Source organism: Anguilla rostrata, chromosome 5, assembly GCF_018555375.3.
Source record: "Anguilla rostrata isolate EN2019 chromosome 5, ASM1855537v3, whole genome shotgun sequence".
Taxonomy (NCBI): Eukaryota; Metazoa; Chordata; class Actinopteri; order Anguilliformes; family Anguillidae; genus Anguilla; species Anguilla rostrata.
Window position 1 is genome coordinate 19,567,670 of NC_057937.1, and position 12,010 is coordinate 19,579,679.

The following is a 12,010-nucleotide window of genomic DNA, read 5'->3' on the forward strand; positions in this document are numbered from 1 at the left end:
AAAAAGCACAAGCACAAACCGTTTGGGACAGTTTCTACCCTCAAATACGTGTGTACATAACTGTGATGTTATGAAACCGTACATTGTGCATTCCCTACAATATGCAACTGAAGTGGGACTTTGGAATTTGAACTGGAGATGTCTTTTACGTTTTTTTAGTACCGATATTTGCTCAGAACAAAAAAAAGACTGCAAAAAGGAAATGTTTCATGCTATGTTTCCAATGGCATTTTCAGCGATTTCGTTCAATGTTTTTATTTCACTTTTTAAATTACAAATGGTGAAATGAGGTACCAAAATACTGGAGAAATTGTGAAAGTTGGTCAATACCCAACCACAGTAAGTAGCACATCATTCAATCCTAACCAGTCCAGAATACTATGAAAGCACCCAAAACACGCAGCACTGCAGTATAACACTTTCGGTTGTGCTCAGAACCGAACGGTAAAGATTCGTCTCGCATTCAGAATTACAAGCTACAAATGACGCTGACCTTGGTGGGTGGGATTATCATGGTGAACGAGATAAGACAAATGACCTCTGCGCCTTTCTCACAGAGGCGATACTGACTCTTTGTGCTTTAGTTTCCCTCGCTTGACACACAGTTCCAGCCTAACTGTTCCAAGTTTTAATCTCTTTAGTCATTATTCAAGTATGTAGATCACCTTTTCAGTCCAGAAACATCCAACGTCACTTCCCAGCCCTATTTCTGGGACAGACAGACCTCTGTAAACAGGACACAAATATTAATCATTTTAATTTAGAAAAAGCAAGTCTGGTAGAAAAATATCAGCAATTTATAAGCACGTCTCTCCCTTGTGTGTACGTAACACAGGACACATTTCAGTAGTAATGAAAACATCAGACTCAGAAAAGGAGAAAAAGGCCTTTGGTTTCAAGACAAAAAAAATACTTTCTTCACAGTTCTGAGCAGTAGATGAGCGCGTCTGTACCCACGCGTCTGTCAAGACCCGGGGGGCGGACTCAGGTGTCCGTCAGGGAGGCGGAGCCCAGCCTCCGGCGGGCGATGTGGGCGAGGACGAGGAGGAGCATCTCGGAGGTGCTGCTGAGCGCCACGATGAAGGACGCCTGCGAGGCGTAGTCTGCCTCGGACCGGCGGAAGGACAGCTGCATGACGGCCAGCGCCAGGAGGCTGTTCTGCACGCCCACCTCGATGGCCACCGTCCTGCGGTGGGGAGGGGCCAGCCCCGCCCCCCGGGCCATGGCGTAGCCCAGCAGGAGGCCGAAGACGGGCACGCTCACGCCCGCCACCACAATCTGCGGCTGCACGTGCGCCAGGATGGACGCCCCCATCTGGTAGGCCACGAAGACCCCGCCCACGATCAGCACGAAGCTGAAGGGGCGGATCAGCGCCAGGAGGGCGCGGCTCAGCCCGGGCAGCCGCAGCTTCACCGCCACGCCCAGCGAGATGGGGATGGCGATGAAGAGGAGGGTGCCCAGGATCTTGACGAAGGGCACGTGGAGGGCGGCGTGGACGCCCAGCAGCCGCCCGTACAGGGCGGAGGAGAGGGGCATCATCGCCACGGCGACCACCGTGGAGATCAGCGTCATGGATATGGCGAGGGTGACGTCGCCGCCCAGCAGCAGGCTGTAGAGGTACCCGCCCCCTCCCCCCGGGGCGGAGCAGGTGATGACCAGCCCCAAGGCCAGCGGTTGGGGCAAGGACACCAGCCAGGACAGGAAGTAGGCATACAGAGGCATTACCAGGAACTGGCCAGCCACGCCCAGGAGCACGGGTGCCGGCCGACGGGCAAGCGATCTCAGAACCTCCACGTCCACCTTGCAGCCAAAGGCACACTTGTTGATGAAGATGAGTGGCAGCAAGGCAAACAGGACAGGGTTTTCGGAAAAGTGTGACAGCCCGCCGGACTGGACCAGCTGGGCAGCCGGGTCGTTGACGCCGGGGGAAACCCTGATGGAGAAGTCGGATCTCTCCTCCACCAGAATTGGCCGTGAGTCTTGGTCCATGTCCAGTAGCTGAACCAGAAGCCTTGCTCTTCCAGGCATGCCAGACCTGATGCCAATAACGTAGCTCCTCGTGGACGGGCCCTCGCGCCCACTGTCGCTCACGTTAAGAATAGACAGGACCTCCGGGTCCAGAGATCGCACGCTCACGGTCTGCCTCCAGCTCTCACTGTGGCCCGAATCCCTGCCCACAATACTCCGGTAGCGGCTCGAGATTACTATCACTCCCTTGGTGTTTTCGGGAAATTCAAATTCCTGCGAGGATCCGTCGCCGATGCGTATGTACCGCCTGTCGCCCCCGGCCGTCACGTTGCTGTTATATGACAGCGAACTGTCTGCTGTTGGCATATTCCGGTCCACTCCTCTTGTTACCAAGAAGAGACACCCAAATATTATAAGCGTCCTCGTCGTTCTTACAGACAGGAGACGAAAAGAGTACAGTAAAGCCATGCTTCTCGCCGCTTCGCCCTCCCCTGAGCGTCTCCGTCGGTCTCCCTTTCACCGCATACGAAAAGCAATTAAATTCTCCGACAAAATCACGACATTGCTGGCCGCGCCCGGCGAAGTTCTTCTGATATCCATTTAGCTAGCGTGCTAGCTACTTAAGCCTGTGTTTTCTCTTGCGTTTGTACGTTACCCCGGAGTTCAGACGTCACGCGTCCCATCCGATTCACAAGCACTTTTCGAACAGGAAAAAATTATCATGTTTGTATCTATTTGACCTGGTTCCTCTTTTCTCTTCCGGGCAGAGAGACAGCGTCCCGTCTCTGTTAGCGACTGAGTGCTGCTCGCATCCCTTTCTGTCTGGGTTGAGTGTTTACTGAATCTACCTCTCGGATTCTCGTTCCCTCCTTTCGCTTTCTCTCATTCACTCGCTAAACTCATCCCTCGTCCAATAAGAAGCGCCGTGGGCATTAACTCTTTCGACTTCTGCACAGAACAGCCCTCTCAGTAGAGCTGTGGCGTCACTTGGGTAGAATGACATAGCGAAATTATGTCTCCCTCGCGAGTCATAAACGGCAGCCAAGGCCTAAAATAGCACCAGACGAGCTTCTTTAAACAACACGTTCTAATTCCCAACTCGTCAAATATTGCAGCTTGGGCAAGGGCTCTTCTCGTCACTATAATATTCGTCTTGGGTTGACGAGTGAGGTAGCCCATAGAATTGAATTAGACTACCACTTCGGCGGATTTTGATGCTATGGACAGACAGTAGCCTGAACCTCAGCGCGAATTCGGAGCTCCTATTTGTAGACAATCAACAGGCTACTGTACTATTGTGACCTATTCGAATTTAATTACTTAAAATCACATAGCCTACACATATACCGAAATATACCAGAAAGTATTTCATTTGAACACTATAGGCTAGCCTACACGGGAAATGATTTTCACTGTTTAACGCGTTGGATAGACTTGGGCGTCTTGGGTTGACGAGTGAGGTAGCCCATTGACTACCACTTCGGCGGATTTTGACGCGGACAGACAGTAGCCTGAACCTCAGCGCAAATTCGGAGCTCCTGTTTGTAGACAATCAATACTACTGTGACCTATTCGAATTTAATTACTTAAAATCACATACACATATAATGAAATATACCAGAAATTATTTCATTTTAATACTATAGGAAACATCAACGTAAACCTAGGCTAATGCATGCTGGGTGACACAGTTTATTTTGAGTGTATTGGATTACCTATGATCAACGTTTTTAAAAATATAACAGACATGTTATTATTGCATGTGGCTGGTGAATGGAGAATGGAGATGTGGTTGCCCAACGGCCAAGCTCCTCTAGAAGGATGGTTCAAAAAAAGGGTCAGCGAGGTCAATGTTATCTAATTTCAGATCTTACTCTAGCCAGGGCCAGCGGCCAGCATAAGTGCGCAGTAGATAGTGTGTTAATGTACCGGTACAGTAGATAGTGCACAACATGGTGTGCATCTTTTTTTTATGTATAGCTGCTAACCCAATTGAAATTTCATATACAATAAGTAAATGTAAAATACCTGTGCTCTATAGAGTACGGAAGCCCTAATGGATTCATACATTTGGTCATGGATTCACACATTTTATTTACTCCATTTTCCTGTGATAACGAGTTAGGGTAAACGGAGTAAATGGAATGTGTTAATCCACAACCTTTTAGGGCTTCCGTAATAGAAATCTGCAAAATTGTACAGTATCATGTTGTAATGATAGTTTATTAAGCACCCAAGCTGTGTTTAAACCATATAACCTTTTGATAGGATGTAGTTAATAATGTTACAATTTGTGTGTTACAGAAATCATTGTATTTAATGGCATAATCTGATTTTGTGAACTTGTTATTTACTGAAAATGCTGACCATGGCGTGACCTTGCCCATATGTTGCAAGTGTTGATTCAGTGTTGTTTTTCTGTTACAGCTGGTCACAGCTGTAGGCCTGATCCTACCTGCCTTGCTTCTGACACAAACTGTGGGGAGACCATTGCTCCTGAAACTGTTGGTATGTACTTCACTGTGCCCTTTATTGGTCTGAAGCAGTACGCTCATACAATTAAAATTATTTATGATCTTATTACAATCTTTATAATGAATCAATCCTTTTAAAATCTTTACATTTCATCCTGCACTGAGTTAGAGGATTCATTTAAGCTATTGTAAAGCTGTAGAATGCAGACATAGTTCACTACAACTCAGGCAAAATTATTAAATTATAACATTTCTTCAATGCATTCCAGCAGCTATCAATAAATCAAGTGTTCTGTGAAAAAATCTGGTTTTTGTGAGTCTCCTAGGCCATGGTTACACCTGTCGTTTCATGCGATCTCTGTCATGTGCTAATCGGAACACAGTTTGCTACGTCTACATTTGACAGTTAGATGCAAGCTCTTTGGCCGCATATGTATTCGGATTTCTTCCGCCCAGTATTTAACAATCACCCCTTAAAATTCCATGTAAACACACCCCTTTACCATCGAATGAACTGTAAATGCATTTAGAACGGAACAAACTACTCCTCCTGAGCAGAAACATTGAGAGTGATGGGAGGGAGAAGAGAAGCAGGGGGAATTATTTTTGCCACCATGTATCTTAAAACAAATATATCAAATTTGTGATGAAGTATGTAGTAAACTTTGCTGTGGTGTAACACATGCAATACCGGATGTCCCCTTTAAATAGGTTACATTGAAAACCCTATTGACCGCACGCACGTACCCGACATTTAATGAAAAAGTAACTCAATCATGTTCTGCTTAATATATGTTGTGAATACATGCAAGTGGTGTGTGCATACAAAAAAAGTTTCTGTGTCAATAATTGTTGAAAATAACTACAATATTCTGTCTAAATAGCTTCGCCTATTGCGCATTACACGGCTAAAACATGTCACTTGATAAGCAGAATAGTTTTTGAAGTACAATCTTCATTTTTGACATGCATCCTCTATGTGGTATGACAACACTGTGTGTATAATTAGAAGAAATTTGGGTCAAGCGTTAATGCGAAATGGCAATACCGGATGTCCCCTTTAAATAGGCTGCACTGAAAACTCTATTGACCGCACGCACACACCCGACATTTAGTGAAAAAGTAACTCAATCATGCTCTGCTTATTATATGTTGTGAATACATGCAAGTGGGTGTGCATACTAAAAAAAAAGTTTCTGTGTTGATAATTGTTGAAAATAACTAGGCTACAATATTCTGTCTGAATAGCTTCGCCTATTGCGCGTTACAAGGCTAAAACATGGTACTTGATAAGCAGAATAGTTTTTGAAGTACAATCTTTACAATCTCTACAATTTTTGACATGCAGCTTCTATGTGGTATGGCAACATTGTGTGTATAATTTCAAGACATTTGGGTCAAGCGTTAATGCGAAAGGGTAATACCGTTGTCCCCTTTAAACAGGCTACATTGAAAACCCTAACGCGTCGAATAGTGACGAGAAGAGCCCTTGCCCAAGCTGCAATATTTGACGAGTTGGGAATGAGAACGTGTTGCTTTAAAAATGTGCTTGGTGAGATAAAACTGAAAGGTTGTGTTTTTAAATGCAATTAGCATAGAAACCACTGTTTAAATGTCCTTCTTGTAGGAATTAAATACAGTCCAAAATTAGGATCTGCATTAAGAATTAAGGGCAGATATATACATGCAACTTGCAGAGCCGGATATTCCATTAGGCCATATAGGCGACCGCCTAGGTCCTTGGCTGGTTTAATGGGCCCCTGGTGTGGTGTTTTTTAATTATAATTTTTATGATTTATTATTTTGCTGCCCATTTTCAAGATCTCACCTAGGGCCCCACAGACTCACGGGTTAGCCCTGCCAATGTGTGTGTTGCTATATGTGCAAATGTTATGTACACTTTTACAATACATTTGCATACAGCATACACTTTTATGCAGAACACTACTGCCGTTAGTACAATCGGTATACAGGCCTACATGCAAGATTTAGCAGCAAAACCTGTTTGTGTTTTGTTGAATTATTAATCAGAATCCAACAACAGAGTGCCATTGTTTGCAAAGTTAACTGGACATTGGGGTCAGACTTCCTGAAAGGAATCCAGGTTCATGCCTAATGCAGATGCGGGGGGGAGAAGTGTTCAAAGTTGGGATTGCATGCAGTCCTCGTGGTTTCCACGTGTCAGTGCTTGGCGCTCTTTCGATTGATCTTTTGTCTCCAGCACCTGCTCATGTTTACTTCTTTAATAATGCATGCGACACAACCACAGAACAAACCTACGTCTACAGGGATCGGATTCCACGCTCACTCCAATAATCTGGTATTCCTAATAGGTCCAAAGCAGTACAGCCAATTGAAACCGGATGATCTCTAAGAGAAAGACACACCATTAATCAAAACATAGATCTAAAGACTTTCTGAGAAAGCTCATAAAAAATGAAAGAGGGGTGTTTAAAATAGGCCTTATAGATCTATTGACCTGGGTATTCATAACCACCTACAGGGGCAACATAGAGTGAAAATCTTTATGTTCTTTCTGTAGTCTTGGATTGAGCTTGCTTCACCTTAACTTGGCAGTTTTACATCAAATATTTTCCAAGCTACGGTATACAGCGAGCATGTTTTGCACACATGGCAAAAAGGCTCTCACAGGTGCTTAGAGAGCCTGAATGCCCAAATTGAATATGAAAGCCTCTACACACTCTCTGTACCATGAAAGGCTAACTGTTTAATAGACACTTCTGGAAGCTTCTTCTTTCTGTTTCCAATTCATTTGTGAACTGCCCATGGGTGTAATTTGTGAACTTCCCAAAGCGTCTGCTACATAAATGTAATGTAATGGGTGGAATCATGTTGTCTACTTTAGGACAAAAAAGCACGCTCCTTTGTCTTTCAGTGATCATAAACAGCCGTGCACAGAAAAAAAAAAAACGGTTCCCCCCACTAGTCAGCCAGCAAACACTGTTAATTAAAAAAAAAAAACATTTCATGGACTGCAGTTATAATAAGTCATAACTTGCAGCAATGGGATGTGCCTGTAACTGCAATTTGACAGTCCAAAGTGGGGAATAAAGGAAAAAATGTGGAGAAGAAAGTAATTTAAAAATGCAGACAGCAAAATAAATATATTCAAAACATATGTAGGGGGTGGTATTGCATATCTGTGGGAAGTGAGTGTATATTTTACAGTTTTAGACAGTAGTTAACAGTCCAGTTTTTTGTTGAACAGGGGCGTGTACACCATGCCTTCAGAAAATATTCACTGCCCTTGAAGTTTTTCACATTTTATCTCATACACCTTCAAAAAAAAGCATGAAAATATTTCTCCCTTCACTAACACGATACATTTAACACAATTTTGATACAAAAATAATCTTTGCCCATTCCAACATCTAAATGTGTATGTGTTTATGAAGTAGTTTCTTCATAGAAAGTGGTTGCAGGTCCAGATCGGTGGATAGGTCGTTGAGTACTACAGATTTCTAACCAAGTAAGGGGGAAATCAAGAACTGTGACGGTAATCAAACCAAACCAAAAGTGTGCTTGGAGACGTGGAGAATATTCCCCCTGGATACATATTCCATATGTATGGGAGCATGACACCACATGTGGCATCATGACACTGGTGCCAATGTCTATACATAGGCTATGGAAATATATATATATATATATATATATATATATATATATATATATATATAAAGGTTGGGAGAGTTCTCTCAGAGGACTTATGTTACCTCTAGTTACAGTTGCAGACCTGCCAACCTGCACGCATTTTGTGTACCAATCACGCATTTCTTGGTCAAAATACGCAGGTACGAAATACCAGCTGAAACTACGCAAAAAAAAAAATATATATTGTAATTTAATTACGGAAAACAATAGCGTACATTTATTCGGTTTTTAAAATAGGCTACATCCCTCGGATTGAACCAGATGCTACGACCTTGTGCTTGTGGTTCTGTAACCCCTCCCCGGCCCACTCAACATCCACTGATACGCAGCGGTACTTTATTATCCACCTAGGCGTAACGCTGCATTGCTGAGGTAAAATGGGAAGTAATAATCAAGCACAAAAATGTGACCGTAATGTTAGCATATAAAACGGTAAAACATGTTCGGTAACTTTACGAGATGATGCATTTCAAGAGGTATATCCTAATGAGATAAATTTGTGTATATAGTTAGCCGTAGTAGTAGCTCGCATGCGATTTAGCCTCGTTCCGAGACGTGTGAATAACTGATGGAGTAATTTAGCTGCAGTAACTCAAACGCTACGGAGACTCCCTGTTCAAACTTTGAATCGCGCACGCTCTGTTGGAGCAAAGTGACCATTGCAAAGGTGTTTGACTATAGACTGCTAACGTAGCAAATAATTCCTATTATTGCAGCCAGTCACCCGACCAGCCTTGCAGTTAGAAAATAATCATGACGTCAGATGACGAGGATACTAACAAGGAGAGAGAGAGAGAGAGAGCAGCAGACCTACTGAAAAGAAGCGAGTCCATGCCCCCGAGAAGTTCCTCGCAAAATATCAGGAGCAATGGCCGTGCTTCCGCCCCTCAAAACTTCCGCACCATGCAGTTTGCACATTGTGCAATTATGATTTTAACATTAACCACCAGGGAGATTCAGGTAATAATGTGGCTAAACCTTTATTTACAAAAGCCTACATTCCTAGATAATTTTTCAGTTGAATGCTATTTTTTCATTAGGCCTATATGATGTGTGCCTGTATAAGCTGATTCAATTATTTAATTATTAAATAAAAATGGAAATCAAGACAGAAACTTGGTTTTATTCATAATTGACAGTGTTTTACATCGCAACATAAGCTTTTTTTTTTACATTACAACATAAGTTTCTGTAAATACTTGAAAATGAAAACATATGTTACAATATACAAAATAAATTATTTCCATTTTTATTAAATAAGTGAATGCAATTCACTTATGGTTATCAGTTTGTATAAGCACACATATCATATAATGAAATATTAATCAGGAAAAAATTGTTTTAAGCAGGTGTACTCAAACTTTTGACTTGAAAGTATATCATAATATAGTGCAGTGCAAGTGATATTTTAGCATCAGGTCAAATGATACAATTTTGCCTGATCTCTTTAACAGTCAAAACTTATGAATTATGAAGAAAGGCTTGTGTGTGCGTGCAAAGCAAAGTGGTGCGAAAGCATGTGAACTAAGCGTTACACTGACTATTGTGGTACTCAAAATATTTTCCTAAGGTTGGCAGGTCTGCAGTTGCAAAGCACTGGGTCCCATGACAACTGCACTGTGGTGTGAAAACTCTGTTTCTCATGAGAGTTAAGGGAGTAACTGAGAAAATTGGCCCTTGATACAGAAACTGTGTGACAGGATGCGGTTTAGAATGCTTAGTCATGCATCTAAACAGCTGTCACATGCATCAAATATAGGCTAACTTTTTTTAAAGGATGTGTGAATAGAGTTTAGTTTCTATATGATGAGACAGTTGCTAGTTCTAAAAATTGATTCAAATTTAAAACTGCTGTTAGCTTTAAAGGTGAGAAATAGGCCTAGTGCTTCTCATAAATTCCATTGGTATGCATGCCGATCCCCATCCACACTTGGAAAGCATGGAAAGGTGTGTATGGACTTCTAGTTTCAAAGCATCCGTTAGATGTTGTGCAGATTCATTCCTTAGTATATTATGTGGATATATTGATCTAACCATTTATGGTCCATCCTGATGACATAAAGATCTGTGCGTATGTGGAACCTCTGACTCTGAACAGGTGCCCATTAACAAATTGATCTGCTTTGCATGACTTTGTTCTCCTGGATCAGTTTGCGTAATCTTTACCCAGCAATCACTGGGACACACTTTTGCCTTCCTTGAGTGAGTGTTTTCCTTTAACTCCTTTTTAAAATCTCACTTTTACATCATTGCTGTTAATTGAGCGTCACCTCTTTTGAGGTACATTTTATTCTAATTTTAAGATACTTCATTTAAGTTATTAGAATTATGTTTTTAATATTCTAAATCATTTTCATTACGCATGAATGCTTTTGTCTTATCTATGGTGCATTCCAGTCCTTGTTCTGTTTTACCATACACTTTTTTTTTACATACCATACACACTTTTCTACAGTACAGTACACCTCAGTACATTACATAACAATCACTTGGTAGATGATTTTATCCCATGCGACACATGGTAGCTAAGAAACTCTTACTTTCTGTGAAGCAATTGTAGTGCTGTACAACAATGTTTTTATAATAATAATAACAACAACAAAAATAATAATAATAATCATCATCATCATCATCATTATCTTCATTATTGTTGTAAGACTTTTTCCTTTCTACAGTCACTTAAATATAATCACATAAAATATAAAATATAATCGCTCATTCAGTAACAAAGCAATTCATTAAACCAGTTAAGTAAAGAGCAGTTTCCACTTTAACAAATGTCTGTAGGTACTACTAATAAGAAAATCTGAGAGAAACTATGTACGAAATATGATTGATTACATATGGCTTTATACCCCACTACCAATGCCATTGTACTTATATGACTGAGAATGGTGATCCCAGTCTGACCTACACTGCACAAAGGTCAGGCCAGAGTAGAGAGAATAACGATGAGTAAAATAGCGAACAGCGGTCTAGTGCTCCTGCAGCGCTATATCCGCCACACATAAGTAGGCAGGACAACCAAAAAATGTATTTCCGGAAAGCAAAATAAGTATTGCGATTAAAATATCATCTTAACCCAAAATGAATGTATTGTGGACAAGCATCTTAATGTGTTATAGCCTGTTGACTTTTTCAGACTTTTCAATTCACATTTTACTCCACATTCATTTAATGATAAGAGTAGGATCCTAAAGTTACCAAAAAACAGACAGATTTCACTAAGCATGGCTAGTTTAGGCTTAGGAACACTGGTCTCCGCACTTTTGGCGTAATTTACATCTGTACCCTCATATCGCTTGGCCTCGTTGAATGTCGAGGACTATTCAGAATATCTGACTTTTAATATGAATTTAATTCCGTTTTCTACTGGGGCTTTAGCTCTTTGTTCAGACTTAACTACAAATTTTTAGTGACACTGATCATAATTGAACGCTTTCACTTAAATATTTTATTTTTTTACCATGGTATCAAATTAGGTATCGAGAATCATGGAATTTCGCTGGTATTGGTATCAACTATGGCGTTGTGACATCCCTAGAACTGACTGTATAGGCCTGTGTTGCTTTGTATTTTTTTACTTACAAACTTAAGAGCAGCCAAGTGAGCAGGACACCCTCTCGTTGCTCAAAGTATAATAAAGAAACAGTATTTCCCTCTAATGCCATCTTCTACTCTCAAAATTATAACAATGATAACAAGACCCACAGAGCAATGCTTTATGTGTAATCACCTGCACATGTCCACATTACCAGGAGGAAACCTTCCTTTTCACTCATTTATAAAAGGAATGTGGAAAATAGCTCACAACTTAATGATTCACTGCCACCTTCTGGTCAATAAGCCAAACTGCATGCCAGAACTCAAGCTACCTTTTAGTTACTCCTACA

General features: G+C 41.5%; 1 protein-coding gene across 1 annotated transcript; it reads right to left on the reverse strand.

The window, feature by feature from the left end:
* Positions 1 to 217: 217 nt before the first annotated feature.
* LOC135254935 (P3 protein-like) lies at positions 218 to 3,230 on the reverse strand. The gene has a single exon (XM_064335547.1). The coding sequence runs from the start codon at positions 2,434 to 2,436 to the stop codon at positions 985 to 987; it is 1,452 nt and encodes a 483-aa protein (XP_064191617.1). The 5' UTR covers positions 2,437 to 3,230; the 3' UTR covers positions 218 to 984.
* Positions 3,231 to 12,010: the final 8,780 nt, after the last annotated feature.